The following is a 23,069-nucleotide window of genomic DNA, read 5'->3' on the forward strand; positions in this document are numbered from 1 at the left end:
TGGAAGATCTATATATAACTGCCATTAAGGTCCTTTTTCACCCTTCTTAGCTCAACCCACAAGGATTCAACATCTTTCAATCCAATGTCACATATTTCTACTAATTTGATGCCATTTTTTACCCGTAGAGCACCCCATCTGCCTACCTTTCTATCCCTCTGATACAAAGTGTAATCTTGGACATTCAGATTCCAGCCAAAACCATCCTTCAGCCATGATGGCCATAACATCAAACCTGACAATCTGGAATAGTGCCACAAGATCATCTACCTTATTTCTTATACTCCATGCATTCATGAGTACTGTATTTGCTGCCCTTTTTGGTTTGCATTTCTGCTGGCTACAATTTTATCCTATTTTACCTGCTGCCTGCCCTTCCTGACAGTCTGACTGCATGCTATCTTTGCTTTTTTACCATCTGCCCTATCCTGAGTCCCTTCACTCCGATTCCCATTCCCCTGCCAAATTAGTTGAAAACCTCCCCAACAGCTCTTTCAAAGCTACCTGCACAAATATTGGTTCCCCTCAGGTTCAGGTGCAACCCGTCAACTTTGAACAGATCTCCCCCAGGAGAGATCCCAATGATCCAAGAACCAGAAGCCCTGCTTCCTCACCAGCTTCTCAGCCATGCATTAATCTGCCACATCATCCTGGTGTGCAGCACAAGCAACAATGCAGAAAATATTGCCCTGGAGGTTCTGCTTCTCAGCTTTCTGCCTAGCACTCTAAATTCTCTTTTTAAGACCTCTTTGCTTTTTCTTCCAATATCTTTGGTACCAATATGTACCAAGCCATCTAGCTACTTTCTCTCCCCTCCAAAATGCTGCAGATTCAATCCAAGATGTTCCTAACCCTGGCACCTGGGAGGCAACATACCATTCAGGTGTCCTGTTCACATCCACAGAATCTTCTGTCTGTTCCCCTGACTACTGAGTTCCCTATCACTACTGCTCCCCTCTTATCCCTCTTTTCCTTCTGCATCACAGACCCATGATCACACCAGTAACTCAGTCTCCATGGCATTCTCCTGGGAGGTAGCCTCTCACAGACTATATTTATATAGATGTAAATATTCCAAAATACGACAAAAATGAAATCTGAAACACTTCAGGCTCCAAGCATTTTGGAAAAGGGTATCTCAGCCAGTATCCTAATTTGAAATGGATGCATGTAAACTGGATACCACAAATGGATTGAAGCTTTTGGCCAGGAAAAGAAGGATGGACAGCTCTTTCAGTTGCCTTAGGTATTGCACTTAAAAAGCTTACAACTACATAGTAAACCTCTATCCCTGGGACCACTTGCACATAGCAGGGATCTGATACCTTCTCTTTAAAATACAAAATTATGCACTAGATCCTGTTCTGCTTGCCACTCTCACCTGGATCAGGATAGAAATTCATCATTCAGCACTTACCTGCTGTTTGAAGTATCTCCGTTCTTCCTCATCTACGAGTACAAGATTGAGGTAGTACCGTACAGAGAACTTCTTGTTGATATCCCTCATAGATGGAGTCAATTCATACCCAGCCAGAAAAAGCCTTAAAGGAATGGATTCACCTAAAACAAAACTGCAAACTTGGATCAACCAAATTAAAATATTGTCTTTTTACATAGAGTAAAAATTTGGAGGGAGACTAATATCTAGCAGGAAAGTTTGCCAGTGCTACATGATGGGATTTAAACTAGATTTACAGTGGGATGAGAATCAGGATGCCAAAAAAAATTATTAAACAGGTCGTAGAGACAGATCTTATTCAGACCTCAGGCAGAGTTAGGAATCAAAAGTTGAGTATGGTGCCTCTAGCGTCCTGAGCTGCATATAGTTCAATGCAAGAAGTATCATAGAAAAGGCAGATGAGTTTAGGGCACAGATCAACAGCTGGAATTATGACACTGTAGTCATTAATGAGATTTGGTGCCAGAGAGCAGGACTTGTAGCTCCATATTCCTGGGTTCCATTGTATTAGACGCAACAGAGTGGTTGGGATTAAAGGAGGAGGGGTGTCATAATCAGTCAGGGAAAATGTTATGGCAGTGCTCAGTCAGGACAGACTGGAGACCTCACCTAGTCAGGTGTTATGGGTGGAACTGAGAAAAAAGAAAGCTATGACCACATTAATGGGCTACATTATGGGCCATCTAATAGTCTATGATTTAGAGGAACAAATTTGTAATGAGATCGCAGAGTGTTGCAAGAAATATAATGTTGTAGGTGATTTTAATTTTCCACTTATTGACTGAGACTCAGATACTGTAAAAGGACTGGATGGGGTAGAGTTTGTCAAATATGTTCAGGGAAGTTTCCTTAATCAATATATAGAAGTCCCATTGAGAGAATGTGAAATACCTGATCTGTTATTAGGGAATGGAACAAGGCAGGTGACAAGTATGTGTAGGGGAACACTTTGCATCCAGTGATCACAATGCCTTTCGCTTCGAAGTAAATATGCAAAATAATAGGTCTGGTCCATGCTTTAAGATTCTAAATTGGAGTAAAACCAATTTTGATAGTATCAAAAAGGATCAGGCAAGGGTGGATAGGTCAGACTGTTTTCTGGCAAAGGTGTACTTGGTAAGTGGGAAGTCTTCAAAAAGTGAAATTTTGTGAGTACAAAGCTTGTATGTGGCTGTCAGAATAAAAAGTAAAAATATTAAGTGTTGGGAACCTTGGTTTTCAAGAGATACTAAGACTCTGGTAAAGAGAAGAAAGGAAATGCATTGCAGGTATAGACATATAGGAACGAAGATGATTATGGAGTACAAAAAATGTAAGAGAACACTTAAAGAAATCAGGAGGGTTAAAAGAAGGCATGAGGTTGCCCTAGCAGATGAGGTGAAGGAGAATCCCAGGGTTTCCACAAATATATTAGGAGCAAAAGTATTGCAAAGGACAAAATTGGTCCTTTGAAAGATCAGAATAATAGACCATAGGTTGAGCCAACACAGATGGGGGAGATCTTAAATACTTTCTTTGTATCTGTATTTAATTAAGAGATGGACACAGAGTCCTTAGGAAGTGAGACAACATGGTATCAACTTCGCGGACTCTATACGATTATAGAGGAGGAGATGTTTGCTGTTCTAAGGAAAATTAGGGTGGTTAAATCCCCAGAGACTGACAAGGTGATCCCTCGGACCCTATGGGAGGCAATGCAGTGATTGCCGAGGCTCTGAGAGATTTAAATCATCTTAGGAGGCAGGTGAGGTACCAGAGGTTTGCAGGATACCTAATGTTTCTCTGCTGTTCAAGAAAGGCTTTAAAGATAAACCAGGAAACTATGGGCTGGTGAACCCGACATCAGTTGTGGGAAACTTATTGGAAGGTATTCTGAGGAACAAATGTTTAAGTATTTGGACAGACATGGACCGATTAAGGATAGTCAGCATGGCCTTGCGCATGGTGGATCGTCTTCAACCAAACTTAAAGAGTCTTTTGAGGAAGAGAACAGGAAAGTTGATGAAGGCAAAGCAGTGGATGTCTTCTATACGGACTAGTAAGACATTTGAAAATGTCCCACATGGGAGATTTGTCAAAGGTTCAGTGGCTCAGAATTCAAGATGAGGTAGTAAACTGGATTTGACATTAGCTTTGTGGGAAAAACCAGAGAGCGGAAGTATATAACAAACAAGAGAAAATCTGCAGATATTGGAAATCTAAGCAACACGCACACAAAATGTCGGAGGAACTCAGCAGGCCAGGCAGCATCTGTGGAAAACAGTAGAGTCAATGTTTTGGACTAAGACCTTTTGGCAGGACTGGAGAGAAAAATACGAGTAAATTTAAAAAGCACAAACTTTATGCAAGAGAACACTTAAGAAAGAAATCAGGAGAGTTAAAAGAAGGCATGAGGTTGCCCTAGCCGGAGAATCCTAAGGGGTTTCTATAAATATGTTTAGAGCACTCAGCCCACGTTTTAAATCTGCTCCTCATCTTTTTCTTTCCAGTCCTACCAAAGGGTCTCAGCTCAAATGTCTATTGTACTTTTTGTCATTAGGTTATCTCTCTGACTGGTCTCTCTGTGACTAGTGGAATGCACAGGGATCAGTTTTGGGTCTGTTGCTGTTGCATCATCTATAACAAAGAGCTGGATGATAACACAGTCATTTGGATCAGTAAATACCCAGATGACACCAAGATTGAGGGTGTACTTAACAGCAAGGAAGGCTATTTTGGCTTGCAGCTGGAAAAATATGCTGAAAATGGCAGATGCAATTTAATGCAGACTAGTTCAAGGTGTTGCTCTTTGGGTAGATCAACCAGGTTAGGTCTTACACAGTGAACAGTAGGGACTGAGGAATGTGGTAGGGAAGGGAATGCAGGTCCCTAATTAATTGAAAGTGGCATCACAGGTAATTAGGGTCTTTAAGAAATCTTTTGGCACAACAACTTCATAGATCAATGTACTGAGTATAGGAGATGAGATGATATATTGAAGGTGTCTAAGACATTGGTGAGGCCTAATTTAGAGTATTCTGTGCAGTTATGATCACCTACTTACAGAAAAGATGTGAATAAGATTGAAAGAGTACACAGAAAATTTACAAAGATGTTACCAGGTCTGGAGGACATGAGTTATAAAGAAAGACTGAATATGTTAGGACTTTATTTCTTGGAACATAGAAGATAGAAGGGAGATTTGATAGAGTTATTCAAAATTATGAAGGGTATAGTAGGGTATAGATAAGTTTTTTCCACTGAGGTTGGTTGGTACTACAACCAGAGGTAATGCATTAAGGTGAAAAGTTAAAAGAGCATATGAGAGGGCACTTCTTCATTCTGAGGGTTGTGAGAGTGTGGAATGAGCTGCAACACGAGTGGTGTATACAAGCCTGATTTCAACATTTAACAGAAGTTTGGATAGGCACATGGGTGGTATGTTATAGAGAGTGTGGTCCCAATGCGCATCCATGGGAGTAGGCAGTTTAAATGGCCATCCTCAGTGCCAAAAGACCATAGATATAGGAGCAGAATTGGGACATTCAGCCCATTCTGCTTTGCCATTTTATCATAATTGAATCATTATCCTTCTCAACCCCATCCTCCTACCCTCTCCTCTTACTAATCAAGAACCTATATACCTCTACACTAGATATAGCAAATTACTAGCTAACTGTGACAATGAAGTCTACACATTCACTCTATGGTAATATATAGGTAATTTGATAATAAAATTTACTTTGAACTTGATCTGATTAAAGAAATTCCTCTTCATCTTCTAAAGAGATAACCTTGTACACTTTCTGAAATCTGGTCCTAGACTCCCCCACTACAGGAAATATCTTCTGCAAGTCCATTATATCCAGTCCTTTCAATATTTTAGATATGCTAAGACGACCATAGATTTTTTGGTTTGATATAGTGTATTATGATCACTAATTTGTTTAGCTGGCAGGAAAGATGTAGTTATGATATAAATAGTTCCAAGGCGATCTACACAAACTGAATGAGCAGGAAAAACATGGCAGTGAAGTACAAAGTAGAGCGGTCTTTCTCAATTTTTTTGCCCTGGAGGAACCCTCAAAATAATTTTCAGGTCTTAGGGGATCCCTACATAAAAATTATTATATCTACAGCACAGAGTACGATAGTGCAGGGGTCCCCAACCTTTTTTGCACCGTGGACCAGTTTAATATTGACAATATTCTTGCGGACCGGCCGACCCGGTGGGGGGGGCGGGGGTGCTCATGTAGGGTTAAACTCACCTCAGCATGTCTTTTACAGTTAGGGTTGCCAACTTTCTCACTCCCAAATAAGGGGCAAAAGTAGCAGTCAAATCCTGACAAAGGATCCCGGCCCGAAACGTCGACTGTACCTCTTCCTGGAAATGCTGCCTGGGCTGCTGCGTTCACCAGCATTTTTTGTGTGGTGGCAGGACTCTTGTGTTTACCCCGAGAAAGACTACCATGACCATGAAGACTTGCTTGGGCACCTGTGTGCGCATGCATGACGTGAACATATGTGACGTGCGCACGCGCGTACGTGCCAATTTTTTTTTCCACGAATCGGTTCTGGCTTCATCTTCCCGACTACATTGTACATACATTATTTCTACTTTACATAGGCTGTGTATTTATCATATCATTCCTGCTTTTACTATATGTTAATGTTATTTTAGGTTTTATGTGTTATTTTGTATGATATGGTAGGTTATTTTTTTGGGTCTGAGAACCTTCAAAAATTTTACCCATATAAATTAATGGTAATTTCTTCTTTGCTTTACGCCCAGGAATGCTCTGCCTTCGCGGGGGAAATACGGGTCAAGGGCAGTCCCGTATGGGACAAACCAATTTAGGCCAATATACGGGATGTCCCGGCAATACAGGACAGTTGCCAACCCTATGTTCAAGTACAACAGTGCGTTACAGAGAATGAGGAAAGGTGCAGCTGAATCATACCGTTTCCTCATGGACCGGTAGCACATGCTTTGCGGCTCAGTACCAGTCCGCGGCCCAGTGGTTGGGGACCACTGAATTAGTGTAAGTTTTAGATGTAATAAGACAAAAATTATTGTTAATGCTCTTTTGAATAAAGAATAAACTTTTAGCCAACCTTTCTTAGTAAGAAAAAACAGATAATTAAGCTTAGCTTACCTTTCTTGAATTTCTCTTTCTTTTTCTATCATAAATTTTAAAAACTCATAAGGCAAACAATTTCTCAATTCTGGGTCAAACTTAAGATAAGCATACACGGATTTCAACAAACTGAAACGAGACTATTTCTATACAACACACATCAAAAATGCTGGTGAACGCAGGCAGCATCTCTAGGAAGAGGTACAGTCAACGTTTCGGGCCGGGATCCTTCGTCAGGACTAACTGAAGGAAGAGCTAGTAAGAGATTTGAAAGTGGGAGGGGTAGGGGGAGATCCAAAGGGGGAGGGATGGAGCCAAGAGCTGGACAGGTGATAGGCAAAAGGGATATGAGAGGATCATGGGACAGGAGGTCCGGGGAGAAAGACGGTGGGGGGGGACCCAGAGGATGGGCAAGGGGTATAGTCAGAGGGACAGAGGGAGAAAAAGGAAAGAGAGAGAAAGAATGTGTGTATATAAATAAGTAACGGATGGGGTACAAGGGGGAGGTGGGGCATTAGCGAAAGTTAGAGAAGTCAATGTTCATGCCATCAGGTTGGAGGCTACCCGGACGGAATATAAGGTATTGTTCCTCCAACCTGAGTGTGGCTTCATCTTTACGGTAGAGGAGGCCGTGGATAGACATGTCAGAATGGGAATGGGATGTGGAATTAAAATGTGTGGCCACTGGGAGATCCTGCTTTTATATTTCTATAATTGCTCTTATTGTTTATTAAACAAGAAAAAACTTGCTCACACAAGTTGAAAACTGCAGCAAAATATTCTTTGCTTTCCCATGAATATCACAATAGTTTACTTTCACAGAAATCCAGAACTTGTCCAGGTGCAGGTCAATAAATCTCATCTTGAGTGCACGATCAGACTGCAGCTCACAAAGTTCTTTCTCTTCTCTCAAAATCAGTGTTCCAGGCAGGGAAGGTATATGCTGTCATCTGGGAGGGTAGTCGCTATACAGGTATCTCAGCAGGGCCCTGAAGTGGGAAGCCCCCAACTGGGTGCACACACACACCAATGACTGACTATATTGAAAGGGAGGAAAACTACTGTTCAATTTTATTCTGCAGTTCTTCCTGGTGATTTTCAATAAGACAAGATTTTCTGATATCCTTCCTTACTCTCAAGACTTCCTTTTACAACATGATTTTTCCAAAGATTCAGTTTCCTTTTAAGTCCAAGAATCATTTAAGTGAAATCATTTTAAGTGAAATCATTTTCTCCAGGGTCCACTGTTGCACTAATTAGTGAAATGACTCAGGAGATTGTAATTCTTCATCATTAACCTTATCAGAATTGTCTATTTTCTATCGTGGAACCCCTAGCAACTACTCACAGAACCCCAGTTAAGAAACCTAATGTAGAGTATTTTAGTTTATTTAGACTGGGAAGTATTGATGTACAAAGAATCTTGGTTGTACCTGTACATTACTTACAAAGGGAAGCAGTGTGTAGGTACAGTAAGCAGCAAAGGCAATAAGTGACATGACAAGGCCAACATCAGGAGTAAAGTTGAGAAGTGAAGATGCCTTATTACAATTGCACAGGAAATGAAAATTTAAAACCTGCAGATGTTAGAAATCTAAATTCCAGAAAATGCTCAAGCTGGTCTTCAACTAGAAATATCTTGTCTCTTTCTAAATATGCAGTTTGACCTGTGTATTTCTAGTATTCTGATTTTTATTAATTTCATGTGGCCTTGCTAACACCATGCCTAAGGTATTGTGTACATATTTTGGGTCTCCATATTACTTACAGAAAGGGCAATGAAAGCTCACCGGACTATACTATAGTTGGAGTAGCTGAATTGCTATACAATGAGAGTTTCTGCTGATTAGGCTTACAATAACTAGCATTTAAGCAAATGAGGGAGGAATCTAAATGAAACAAATTTCAATGAGGCTAGACTGATATGGCAAGAATGCTTTCCCAGGCTGGGGTTCCCACAGCAAGGACTTGAGTCGAGGGTTACTAGACAAAAGACATAGGTTTCAGACATTTCTTCACTCAAAGAGCTGATGTTGCTACACAGAGGACAGAAGAAACCAGTCACTGAATATTATTGAAGTAGTAGAATTTCTAAATGCTGAAAAGTCATCAAAGGGTATGTGGAGGGAGCAGGAATATAGTATTTGGCCAAGTAATCAGCCATGATCATATCCAAAGCTAAATGAGCTTCCAAAAAGGCCAAATATCCTAATTTTGTAGAGTTTCTTTGGTGATTAAACAAAGGTAACAAATAATTTCCAATACCAATGGCAAGGGGTATGGCATGACTTTATGATCTTTCTGCTGATCAGCAATATCAGCAGTCCTGATGAAGGGTCTCGGCCCGAAACGTTGACTGTATCTCTTCCTAAAGATGCTGCCTGGCCTGCTGCATTCACCAGCAACTTTGATGTGTGTTGCTTCAATATCAGCAGTGTTAGTTTCAGATTCCATGTACTGATTAATGCAGGATATACTCCTTAGGACATACATCCTTATCTTTCAAGTGCTCAGTATTAATTACAGAATCCTAAACAAAGAAATTTTGTTGAGCAGCATTTAGTGAAGTGGTTTTGCCTGATTTCTTTCTGGCTGATCTTAGTAATAAATATGCCAACTGCAATTCCTAATTTCCACACAAATCAAATGCTTTATTTCTATATTGCTTGCAAACTCAAATGGCAAATTCTTTAATTAACAATTGTGCAGTATTTTGTCTGCAACTTTGGGACATTCACTGGTGCAGTTCAGAGTTGTGTGTTTAGTCCACCACTCTACTCTCTCTGCACCCATAGCTGTGTGGCTAAGCAATGATACAACTATTGTTGGAAAAATCTCGGATGGAGACCAAAGGGCATATAGGAAAGAGATATACTAGCTAGTTGAGTTTTGTAGTAACAACTTTGTCATCAACATCAGTAAGACTGAAGAGATAATTGAGGACTTCAGGTAGAGAAAGATGAGGAACATGAACAAATCCTGATCTTGAAGAGAATGGTCAAATTCAAGTTCCTGGGTGTCAAGATCTCTGAGGAATTAACCTGGTCACAACAAATTGATGCAGTTATAAAGACAGCAGCTATACTCCATTAGAAGTTTGAGAAGACTTGGTTTGTCACTTAAATCACTCAAAAGTATCAACAAATGTACAATGGAGAGTATTCTAACAGGCTGTTTCATTGTCTAGTATGGGGGTGGGGGTGTTTACTGCACAGGATCAAAAGAAGCTACAGTAAGTTATAAAATTATCAGCTCTATCTTGAGCACTAACCGATGTAATATCCAAGACATTGTCAAGCAGACATATCTCAGAAAGGCAGTGTCCATTACTAAAGTCCCCCATCACCCACTTCATGCCCTCTTCTCATTGTTACCATCAGGAAGGAGGCACAGAAGCCCGAAGGAAGAGTTATTAACATTAACTACAACATTAGGCTGCTGAACTGGCTTGGATAACTTCACTCACTGCCACTCTAAAATGATTTTACAATCTACAGACTCACTTTCAAGGACTCTTAACAACATGTAATTAGTTCTAAAAATTATATGCACAATTTGTCATCTTCAGCGCGTTGGTTGTCAGTCTTGGTAATATATAGTTTTTCAAAAATTCTATTTTATTTCTTTAGTTTCCTGTAAATACTTACAAGAAAATGAATCTTAAGATAGTGTATAGTATATGTACTTCAATAATAAATTTTACTTTGACTTCAAAAATAGAGATATGCACCAACCACATTCTCTTGCTGAACTCCTTATTAAATATAACATTGACGAGTAAGGAAATCAATGCTTCACCTAGGAGAACCAACTGCTGAAATTTCTCTGCAAGTTGCAACATCTTTAAAATTTTATTCAAGTATATCCCCAACACATAGATACTCTCAACTACATTAATGCTATTTTGGGGCTTTCTGAAAACAGGCAAGTGAAGCTACCAACACTATTTCACACTATATCACAAGTCTTCCCATCATTATATGCTTCACATACCCAGCTAACTAATTATACAGTTGTAATCCAATTGTTTTGCCCACAATCTTCTGAAAAATCTATTCATATGTTTACAAAATATAATTTTGCACTCTGCAGTTGTGTACTGGTATCAAGTATAAAGATAACCTAAAAATGCAGCAAAAAATATCTGACACTGCTTTGCCTTAACTATATGCTGAAGACCAAATTTCATTGTGGTCTAAAACAAGACTACCCAAGTAACAAAGCCATGAAGACAAGTTTTACCACTTTGCTTCATAAATCAAGATTTTCACATACACACCTCTGACTGGGGCTCCATCCATTATTTCATACTTTGCTATTGTATCATTCTCATGAAATACATTTGGTCCAGTTCCTGTAGTTTCCCTTTTTATGATGTCAATCTCCATATGCTTGATTTTGATGCGAACCAGTAAGAAATATATCTTTCCTACAATTACATCCTTCAAATGGTACCTGGAATTACAAGAGATAAAAAATTGAACACTCATACGTGACTGCATTTGTGTAACTCTTTAAAGTACTGCATTTCTATTGCTGCTTCAAAAATTCCTACTTTGCATTTGAATGTAAAAAGATGGAAAGGACGTTTTGTAAATCAATGACATTAGTAAACCAATATCAACATGCTGCTGAAATTCTAAGCTATAAATAAAATGTGCAAGTTTCCTCAATTTTTAAAAAAACACTGACTTTTTTCTTTATATTCCCTAAATTTGCATATTCATAAAATACTTACTAAAAATCAAAAGATCCTTAGAACATCTGTTTCATCTTTAGAGTTGTCTAATTTCATTACATTTACTTCTTCATAAATCCAGTTATAATGTCCTGGTTCACACCTTTACTGTTATGCTGTAGGTATTTCATTTGGCAGCACTGTACGAGCAGTCTGTTCTGCTTTCAGCCTGTTTGGGTTATTGTTAAATATAATGGATGATGTGGAATGTGTGGCATCCAATTAGCAGGAGGTTTTCATGGTGAGGAACAATAAGGTTGGTCTTGGGACTTTCGTTAGAGAGGAGATGAAGAGAGAAGATGCTGGGAAGAACTGGTCCTACTATACAATCCGGTGGGATACCCGTTTATTCGAGATGAATTATGTGCGACATTCAGAGGTGGTGTGTGACTGAGGGCCAGCATGTGAGTGACACAGAAGTTCAAGATGAGCTCCAACTTGTGCACGTTTCAGATTGCCTTCCCTAGACTTATGCAGCCAAAGAAACCACAGTGTTTTATTGTGGGGGTAGGTATCTTCCGGGACTGAATTCATTGGATGCTGTGGGATTGCCCTGAACATTGACCCAGTGATTGTGTGTTTAAGTCTGGGTTAAACTATTGTTCAGTAAGTGATTATGATACGTGGTTATGGATGCCACAATGGTAGAGTGGAGATTTGATGAAATGGTGGGCGAAGACTTTTTTCTAGTTCAGACTAGCACTAAAGTAACAACAGTAACAATAGTAACTGCCTGGTACTATTGGGGCCTGGGGGCCGTAGCCTGTCCATATTTTCCGGGAGGAAGGGAGTGAAACAAGTGTGCTGAATCAGAAGCCGAATTTCCTATAGCTGGGGGCAGAGATTTTAAAGTCGCTCTCGTTTCTGTGGAGCGAGAATGAGTGGTCTGATGTAGAAGATCTAATCAGTCCTCCAGCGAGGGCAGTATTCTGAGTTGGTAGTGGCCCTTAGCTAGGAAATAAATGGCAAAATGCCCAGGTTCAAAGTCTCAGCTATCGCAGACTCAGCCTGTTCTCAAGAACGAAGTCCACCTCTAAAAGGGAACAGGAGTATGAGACTTCTTACCGTCGCTGCTTGGCCTTAACACTGCCATGTGTCACTGGATTCTGGATTTCTTGACAGAAACCACAGTCAGTCCATGTTGGCAGGAACATCTCTGACTCCATCACGCTGAGCACTGGATCTCCACAAGGCTGTGTGCTTAGCCCATTGATGTTTACACTGCTAACACATGACTGTGCAGCCAGATTCAAGGAGAACCTGATCATTAAATTTGCAGATGTTACTACAGTGGTGGGGCTCATCAGCAAAAATGATGAAACAATGTACAGGGAGGAGGTCAAACACCTAGAGAGCTGGTGCAGTGATAACAACTTGATGCTTAATTTCACCCAAACCAAGGAGATGATCGTCGATTTCAGACGGTCTCAGCCTGAACACACACCCTCAGCATCAGCGGCTCCACAGCGGAGAGAGTGGAAAACATCAAGTTCCTTGGGGTGCAGATCTCGGACAATCTCACCTGGTCCAGGAACACCACTGGGATTATGAAACGGGCCCAGCAGAGATTGCACTTTCTGAGAAAGCTTAAACAAGCATCACTCCCCACTAACATCTTAATTACATTCTACAGAGGCGTGGTTGAGAGTGTGCTGACCTTTTGCATCACAACCTGGTACTCCAGCTGCAGTGCTGTTGACAAAAAAGCCTTGCAGAGGGTGGTTAGGGGAGTAGAGAAGGTTACTGGGATCTCCCTACCTTCTGTCCAAGACCTCTTTCAGAGTTGATGCCTCCAGAAGACACAGTACATCATTAAAGACCCCTCACACCCTCTTCATGAACTGTTTGTTCTTCTGCCATTAGGCAAACGTTACAGGAGCATCAAAACTAAAACCACAAGGCTACTAAACAGCTTCCTCCCACAGGCAGTCAGACTGCTAAATAGCTGCTCCACCGGATTCTGCTTTGGACACTTTTAACTTGCACTGGACACTTATAACTTGATTTTAACTGACACGTGGCTGTTGTGTTTTACTATTTATTGTTATGTTTATTATTTATTGTTGCATTTGTTATGTTATGATTGCACTACTCCTGGGAAACGCTGTCTCATTCTGCTCTGCAGAGCTGATGTATGGTTAGAATGACAATAAAGTTTTTTGAATCTTCAATCTTAGTGGCTAGATGAGTGGCAGTGCCCTAATGATGAAAAAAGAGAACAAATTCAAAAGTTTGAAGGGGGCGTTTGTTGATGTAGTGAGATCCGTAAAGACACAGGACCCCTTTGCTACCTCTGTGGTCTACATGCAAGTGCTGAAAAGGTGTTCGATGCAACAGGAGCTTATGATGGGGTTTCAGAACATGTTTCAGGAGAACAAAGAGAAGTCTGTATTTTAGCTAGAGAGGCAGCTAAACAGAGGGCCATTCAAACAGCTGAGGTGAATCAATTAAGAATGGATGAAGTGGCAAAAGGCATCCGTTTGCTGGACCTGATCGCTTGGGGTCTCCAAATAACTCATAAGATGCACCCTCTCCCTTGTTTGTTGAGCTGATCAGAGAAGAAAGAGAGGAGGAGAATGTGATGGAGGCATGGAAGGCCTCCATCTGCAGGGTACAGTTCTCCATAGTGGTCCCCTTGGCTGGAGTGCCCACTGATAACCCAGCCCGGGGAGTGGTTAAGGAGCTCATGGCAGAGTTTAATACTGAAATGTCCCATACTCCTATTGTGAGGAGGCTAGTGGGAGCCTGCTGGAGAAAGTTGGATAGAGCTTTCTGAAAACATTGTCCATTCACCGGATGTTTCGAGCTCCTTTTCAGGAAAGTGGCTGTACTGAGCTGGATGATGAGCAGAAATACCCAGTCAAAACCAGTTGTGTTATAGCCTGGGAAAGTAGTGAGAGTAATGGGAAACCCCAAATTTCCTAGAATGCCCGAGGCCAACGCCCTCTTGGTGTAAGACCACAAAGAGGAGTCAGGCTTACTTGCTGGGGTACTGATCAGGCCCAAACAGCAGAAGTCCTCAGTTGTACAAGTGAACAGGATGACAGTCCGCGTCAGGAACACTTTGGAGTGAGAGGTCACCCTCAAGCGAAGGATGCCAATGGTGCACCTCTTCCTAGTGAAGGTAATGTCTAGTGTCTTTGTGAGACAAGCCGGGAAGAGAGTCTTTCCAAAAAGAGGAAACTGACTGCTAAGTCATTTAACTTTGGGGATTCACCAGTATCTGGTGTTTGGAAGAAGAGGTTGATAGGGAAAATGTTGAAGCTGAAAGATGTCTTTGCTATGACGAGTTGATGTGGGTTGTTCCAAAAGCACTTGCCACACCTTCCAAGTGACAGAAGACACCTTGTTCAGAGAAAGGTTGTGGCTTCAATTCAGCAGGGAAGATTAGACTGGCCCCTGCCCTTGAATGGGATACAGATTCAGAGGATGAGGAAGTGGGTTTGTGGTAAAGGCTGCCTTTTTTGCTAACTTCCCACTAATTGAGGGAGAGGTTCCCAACCCTTCTCATGCTGAGGCAACTGAAATTGGGGGGGACTATCTGTGGACAGGCAGGTTTGCAGCTGGATTCTGAAGGGGGGTTGGGCTCTAAAGTAACTGGGAATGAAGCTGAGCTCAGCCAAGTGGCAAAGGGACCTGAGTTGCCAGAAGCCATGAGTAATATACTGGTGTAGGCCTCGCCATGTGGACCAGAAGTATCCCAAGGAATGTCTGACATTGAAGAGGAAGATGATGGGATACGGTAGTCTCAAAGAGTCAGGAGACCTCCAGATAGGCTGGCCTATATAGCACAGGAAGAACAGAGAGTTCTGATTATCCCACTAGTGAGATATATCACTACCATTTACAAATGGTTTGGAGGTACTGACATCATGAAATTCCTTTGAAAATGGTGTTATTAATGATAGGATGACAAATTATTTTAAATTCATGAGGACATGACTACTTGTGGTGGGGGAAGAGTGTAGTGCCCTGGTTCACATCTTTACTGTTATACTGTAGGTATTTCATTTAGCAGCTCTATAAGAGCTGTTTGTTCCGGTTTCAGCCTGTTTGGGTTATTGTTGAAGATGAGGGATGATGTGGAATGTGTGCCATCCATTTAGCTGGAGGCTTTCTTGGTGAGGGGCAATAATGTTGGTCTTGGGTTTCTGTTCAAAAGGAGATGAAGAGAGAAGATGCTGGGGAGAATTTGTTGTAGCATATGATCCTGAGGGAGACCCGCTTGTTTGAGATGGTTTGCAAATGACGTTCAAAGAGTGGTATGGGCGTTCTCACTAACCGAGGGCCCACAGCATGAGCGACAGAGAATTTCAAGATGAGCTCTACCTTGTGCACATTTGACTTAGAATGGGTCCTTTCCTTTTTGTTATTCTTTACTAACCCTTTAGTTAAGATCCATAAATATAATTCCTTTAATTGCATGCAGTGTATTGTCTGTTAGAAACATAGAAAACCTACAGCATAATACAGGCCCTTTAGCCCAGAAAGCTGTGCTGAACATGTCCTTACCATAGAACTACCTAGGGTTACCCATAGCCCTCTATTTTTCTAAGCTCCATGTATCCATCCAGGAGTCTCTTAAAAAACCTTATCGTTTCCACCTCCACCACCGTCGCCAGCAGCCCATTCCATGCACTCACCACTCTCTGAATTAAAAACTTACCCCTGACATCTCCTCTGTACCTACTTCCAAGCACCATAAAACTGTGCTCTATCGTGTTAGCCATTTCAGCCCTGGGGAAAAGCCTCTGACTATCCACATGTTATGATCAATGCCTCTCTTTATCTTGTACACCTCTATCAGGTCACCTCTCATCCTCCATCGCTCCAAGATTATTTTGTGGCATTAATTTGTAACAGGGTAGCAACTGACATAGCACCCACACAAACTGGGGTGCCAGGGTGGAGTTGAGCGCACCTCAATCTCATGAGTTTGGGGGGGATGAGAGGTTGTCTTCCCTAGACTTATGCAGCTAAGGAAATCAGGGTGTTTCACAGTAAAGAAATTAAGCTTTACATTTATGTCTAATTATTTAGTTTATACACTGCACTAAGTATAAGCTTGTCCCCCTTCAGATCAAGTGTGTCTGAAATTAACAGCTATAATATCAACATGTGGTCTCTTGAGCTGTTTCATAGTCAGACACACAAGGCCTGGAGTCACATGGAAAAATAACATTAGCATATTTCCTCTCTTCAGGTTTATTGTGAAATAGAAGGAATTTTAAAATGACAATCAAGTGGTTCAGTGATCATTACTTAAATTACTAGTTTGCTTCCAAGTCCCAGATTAGTAAATTGAATTAACCTTAAATTCTAAGGCTATGATGGTGGTAATGGAACTCTAGTCTCTCTAGATTGTTCGTCCCGATCTCTGAATACTGATTTGGTGATACAACTTTTACAATGTCCCCTTACGCATTCGTCGAAATACTTTGATGTTATCTACATATTTCATTCTGTGGTGACCAGGGACAATGACTAGTCTAATAGTAGACTTTAATCATTGTCTACTATTTTACACAAGTGAAACTAGTCAATGATTGCATATGTGAAATTAACAAAACAAAGTAATCACAGTACACAAATGGAAAACCAGTAAATACAGTACTTCAGCTGTACACCAAAATTGATTAATATACAATATTGATGCACAATATATTTGTTTCTCCCAAAACAACTAAGGTTAACAGATACAAAAACATAAATCTTATGGTTAGGCTGTGCATCAATTATCATAGCAGATACCAAAGAAATTGACGACAATTGTAGTAATTGTAATAGCAGGCATATAACATCAGCCAGCAGAGCGGGGAAAGTTTAAAAAGGCAAGGATTCTTCAGCGATTTTAGATTTGAAGCAAGAAGGCTGTGAGAGGAACGGCTAAGGATTTTTGGAGCGAAGGCATTTTATTACTCAGAGTAAAGAGAGGCAAGACTGTGCAGATGCATGACATCAGCCAGTAGAGCAGGAAAAGTTGAAAAAGACTGCCATATCCAGTGGGCAGCGGAGTGAAAGGGTAGCAGAGTGAGAGGGCTTTGGCTCACCGGGCTTAGGTGGTAACAGGACGAGGTGAGGTAAGTTTACGTGTTAATTGCGGAAAGGAAGTATGTGTGTGAGGCCAGTGTTCTGTGCTCGGTGTCAGATGTAGGAAGTCCTGGAGTCTCCCAGCCTCGTGGACGGCCATATCTGTACCCAGTGTGTCAAGCTGCAGCACGATGACCTTCATCTGGTCACGGAGAGCGAGGAGTGACAGAAAGGAGTTATAGGCAGGTGGTGACACTGGGGCCATGGGAGTCAGACAAGAGGGTAACAGTCAGGAGAGGGAAGGGGAAGAGTCAGGTACTAGAGAGTACCCCTGTGGCTGTCCCCAAGAACAATAAGTACTCCTGCTGAGTACTGTTGGGGGGCGGGGGTGGCAGCCTACCTGGGGGGAAGCGACAGTGGTTGTGCCTCTGGCACAGAGTCCAGCCCTGTGGCTCAGAAGGGTAGGAAAAGGAAGAGGAAGGCAGTAGTGATAGGGGACTCTATAGTTAGGGGTCAGACAGGCGAATCTGTGGATGCAGAAAAGAAACTTGGATGGTAGTTTGCCTCCCAGGTGCCAGGGTCTGAGATGTTTCAGATCGTGTCCAAGATATCCTGTAATGGGAGGGAGAACAGCCAGAGGTCATGGTACATATTAGTACCAATGACATAGGCAGGAAAAGGGAAGAGATCCTGAAAACAGACTACAGGGAGTTAGGAAGGAAGTTGCCAAGCAGGACTTCAAAGGTAGTAATCTCAGGATTACTGCCTGTGCCACGCAACAGTGAGTATAGGAATAGAATGAGGTGGAGGATAAATACGTGGCTGAGGGATTGGAGCAGGGGGCAGGGATTCAGATTTCTGGATCACTGGGACCTCTTTTGGGCCAGGTGTAACCTGTACAAAAAGGACAGGTTGTACTTGAATTCCAGGGGGATCAATATCCTGGTGGGAAGTCTAAACTATAATTGTTGGGGGGTGGGAACCGAACTGAAGAGACTGGGGAAGAGACGGTTGGCTCACAAAGAGAGAAAGCTTGGAGACAGTGTGTGAGGGAGGATGAGGATAGGCAGGTGATAGAGAAGGGATGCGCTCAGACCAACAGTTTGAGATGTGTCTATTTTAAGGCAAGGAGTATTGTGAACAAAGCAAAAGAGCTTAGAGCGTGGATCAGTACTTGGATCTATGATCTGGTGACCATTACAGAGACTTGGATGGCTCAGGGACAAGAACGGTTACTTTAAGTGCCCGGTTTTAGATGTTTCAGAAAGGACAGGGAGGGAGACAAAAGATGTGCGGGGGGGGAGTGGGTGTGGCACTGCTGATAAGAGATAGTATAGCAGCTGCAGAAAAGGTGGAGGTCATGGAGGGATTGTCTACGGAGTCTCTGTGGGTGGAGGTTAGGAACAGGAAGGGGTCAATAACTCTATTGGGTGATTTTATAGGCCACCCAATAGTAACAGGGATATCGAGGAGCAGATAGGGAAACAGATCTTGGAAGGGTGTAATAATAAGAGTTGTCCTGGTGGGAGATTTTAATTTCCCAAATATCGATTGGGGGTGGAGTTTGTTAGGTGTGTTCAGGAAGGTTCTTTGACATAATATGTAGATAAGTCTACAAGAGGAGAGGCTGTACTTGATTTGGTATTGGGAAATGAACCTGGTCAGGTGTCAGATCTATCAGTGGGAGAGCATTTTGGACATAATGATCATAATTCTATCTCATTTACAATAGTATTGGAGATAGATAGGAACAGACAAGTTAGAAAAGCATTTAAATGGAGTAAGGGGAATTATGAGGCTATCAGGCTGGAAATTGGAAGCTTAAATTGTGAAAGGTACGGAAGAAATGTGGCAAATGTTCAGAGAATATTTGTGTGGAGTTCTGCAGAGGTACATTCCAATGAGACAGGGAAATTTGGTAGGGTACAGGAACCTTGGTGTACAAAGGCTGTACTAAATCTAGCCAAGAAGAAAAGATTACGAAAGGTTCAGAGAGCTAGGTAGTGTTGGAGAGCTAGAAGATTATAAGGCTAACAGGAAGGAGCTTAAGAAAGAAATTGGGAGAGCCAGAAGGGGCCATGAGAAGACCTTGGCAGCCAGGATTAACGAAAACCTCGAAGCATTTTACAAGAATATGAAGCACAAGCGGATAAGACGTGAAAGAATAGGACCAATCAAATGCGACAGTGGGAAAGTGTGTATGGAATCGAAGGGAGTAGCAGAGGTACTAAATGAATACTTTACTTCAGTATTCACCATGGAAAATGATCTTGGTGATTGTAGGGATGACTTTCAGTGGACTGAAAAGCTTGCGCATACAGATGTTAAGGAAGAGGATGTGCTGGAGCTTTTGGAAAACATCAAGTTGGATAAGTCATTGGGACCGGATGAGATGTACCCCAGGCTACTGTGGGAAGCGAGGGAGGAGATTGTTGAGCCTCTGGCAATGATCTTTGCATCATCAATGGGGACAGGAGAGGCTCAGGAGGATTGGAGGGTTGCAGATGTGGTTCCCTTATTCAAGAAAGGGAGTAGTGATAGCCCAGGAAATTATAAACCAGTGAGTCTTACTTCAGTGGTTGGTAAGTTGATGGAAAAGATCCTGAGAGGCAGGATTTATGAACATTTGGAGAGGTATAATATGATTAGGAGTAGTCAATATGGCTTTGTCAAGGGCAGATTGTACCTTACGGGTCTGATTGAATTTTTTGAGGATATGACAAAACACATTGATGAATGTAGAGCAGTAGATGTAGTGTATATGGATTTCAGCAAGGCATTTGATAAGGTACCCCATGCAAGGCTTATTGAGAAAGTAAGGAGGCATGGGATCCAACCGGACATTGCTTTATGGATCCAGAAATGGCTTGCCCACACAAGGCAACAAGGGCAAAGAGTGGTTGTAGACAGGTCATATTCCACATGGAGGTCAAAGACCGTGGTGTGCCTCAGAGATCTGTTCTGGGACCCTTACTCTTTGTGATTTTTATAAATGACTTGGATGAGGAAGTGGAGGGATGGGTTAGTCAGTTTGCTGATGACACAAAGGTTGGAGGTGTTGTAAATAGCGTGGAGGGCTGTCAGAGGTTACAGCAGGACATTGATAGGATGCAAAACTGGGCTGAGAAGTGCGCATGCGCCGGTCGTGCATGCAGCCTATTACAGCCGTTCCGATCGGATTCTTACTTTTTTCTTCCTACTTTTTAACTTACGTTATTTTTTGTATTTTTTTTTCACGGTAACACATCGAAGCTGCACCCTTTCTAACATGCTGGTAGAGAGAGTTTTATTTGGGTTTTTAGCGCTGGAAATAGTTACATCCTGACACACGGGACAGAAGCATGGTCCATTGTGTATTCCAGGGACCAGCTGCTTGCGCTAATGCTAGCCAGTTTAGCGAGCAGTGCGGCGGACACCCCTGCTGAAATCCGGAAGAAAACACACACGAGGACACAGAGGGGGATCACAAAGTCGAGGAAAGAGGATCGGGTCGAGACAACAGAGACTTATGGAGAAGAGGAGTTCGGAGGGTAATAAAATGGATGAGTTCATGGCGCAAGCAGGCATCAGAGAACATTTCAGGAGTGCAGTGTGATGTGTTTCACTGGAATGGGGCTGCACGAGGACATACCCGATCAAAACTTCTCCATGGACGGCTTCCAGACCATTCCGGCTGACCGGAAGTGCACTGAGAGCGGTAGGTGTAAAGGAGTTGGGTGCTTACTGTTCTGGTTAACAACAGATGGTGCAATCCGGGTCATATTACAATCGAGGAACGTATTTGTAGACCGGATATTGAACTTTTTACTGTTGGACTTCGGCCACATTCCACCGAGATACAACACTGGGCAGCATGGGAGGCCTGTGGCCATCGAACTTGCAGCTCCTCCCGTGAAGGTTCAGACACCCTGAGCCAAAAGACTGGTCCTGGACCTTTTTCCATCTGGCATAGTTTGCATTTTGTTGTTTGATTGTTTGTGGTTGTTGTATTGCTATATTTATGCTCTATTCTTGGTTGGTGCAGCTGTAACAAAACCCAATTTCCCTCGGGATCAATAAAGTATATCTATCTATCTATCTGTCTAAGTAGCAGATGATAAGTGTGAAGTGGTTCAGTTTGGTAGGTCAAATATGATGACAGAGTTTAGTATTAATAGTAAGACTCTTGGCAGTGTGGAGGATCAGAGGGATCTTGCGGTCCGAGTCCATAGGACACTCAAAGCAACTGCACAGGTTGACTCTGTGGTTAAGATGGCATACAATGTATTGGCCTTCATCAATCGTGGAATTGACTTTAGGAGCCGAGAGATAATGTTGCAGCTGTATAGGACCCTGGTCAGACCCCACTTGGAGTACTGTGCTCAGTTCTGGTTGCATCACTACGGGAAGGATGTGGAAACCATAAAAATGGTGCAGGGGATATTTACAAGGATGTTGCCTGGATTGGGGAGCATGCCTTATGAAAACAGGTTGAGTGAACTCGGCCTTTTTTCCTTGGAGCAACGGAGGTTGAGAGGCGACCTTATAGAGGTGTATAAGATGATGAGAGGTATTGTTCATGTGGATAGTCAGAGGCTTTTTCCCAGGGCTGTAATAGCTGCCACAAAAAGGCACAGGTTTAAGGTGCTTGGGAGTAGGTACAGAGAAGATGTCAGGGGTAAATTTTTTACGCAGAGGGTGGTGAGTACATGGAATGGGCTGCTGGTAATGGTGGTGGAGGCCGATACAATAGGATCTTTTAAGAGACTATTGGATAGATACATGGAGCTTAGAAAAATAGAGGGCTATGGGTAACCCTAGTAATTTCTAAGGTAGGGACTTTGTGGGCCGAAGTGTCTGTATTGTGCTATAGATTTTCTATGTTTCTATTTTTAATATTTATAACCAAGCTGGGAGTTATTGATAGAAGTATAACTTTACAACTAAAGTAAAGAACAGTTTCTCAAATATACAGCACAAGATTTGTCACTTTCAACCTGTAGGATGTACATTCCGCTGATAAACAGCACATCTGATTTTAGGAAGTTATGCAAAGTAAAGACACTGAACATTTCTGTATGACTATTACAAATGAGGGTAGAGCCAGTATTCATTCCCAAATTAAATGCGAGTCATATTCAGTTCCTGCAGCACTTGTTCTGACAGTAGTCCGCAAATGGTGTTGGGCATGGAATTGAAGGACTCATCAATGGTAACAATGGAATAGTTTTGCCTAAGTGTATATTTGGATGGTGTGGAACTTACAATTTGTGACATCCTCATTTTACTGGGTTTTCATTCTTGTTGGCATTACTTATGTGGGGAGGAATAAGTACCAAACAACTTAAATTGTAATACCCTGGTTAAGATTTCTACTGCTATGCTGTGAGGTAGTTTACATTAGCAGTTTTCTGTAAAAGCAGTGTATTATGCTGCAAAATTTGTTTCAGCTTTGGCTAATAAAGGGACACAAGGTGTCCAACTTAGAAATGTGAGTCAGCCAATCATGACTGTAGGATGAAGAAGAAGGTTCTATGGAGCTATGGGGAAGAGTTTTCTGAAGAACAGTAGTCTGGTTTGGGGTCTGTGAAGCAGGACAGAACGGAAGATGCCACAGAATGCCTTTGGAAGGAGAATCCCTGTTGCAAGAAGTGCTTTGTGCAGATGAATAACTCTAAGGAGGAAGGACCATACTGCTGAAAGAGAACCAGTTTGTTCGAGATGGACTTTGAAGGAAGTTCAGATA

The 23,069-nt window shown here is 42.0% G+C and overlaps 1 protein-coding gene across 1 annotated transcript in view; it reads right to left on the minus strand.

Annotated features, from left to right (window-relative positions):
- Positions 1–23,069, minus strand: part of LOC134341063 (vacuolar protein sorting-associated protein 26B-like) — a 96,891-nt gene that overhangs the window by 4,594 nt on the left and 69,228 nt on the right. Inside the window, exons 4-5 of the mRNA XM_063038813.1 lie at positions 10,856–11,031; positions 1,418–1,560 (exon numbers count right to left, since the gene is read on the minus strand). Of these exons, the coding sequence (XP_062894883.1) occupies positions 1,418–1,560; positions 10,856–11,031 (319 nt within the window). The remainder of the gene's footprint in view (positions 1–1,417; positions 1,561–10,855; positions 11,032–23,069) is intronic.

This window comes from Mobula hypostoma, chromosome Y (genome assembly GCF_963921235.1).
Source record: "Mobula hypostoma chromosome Y, sMobHyp1.1, whole genome shotgun sequence".
NCBI classification, from domain to species: Eukaryota; Metazoa; Chordata; class Chondrichthyes; order Myliobatiformes; family Myliobatidae; genus Mobula; species Mobula hypostoma.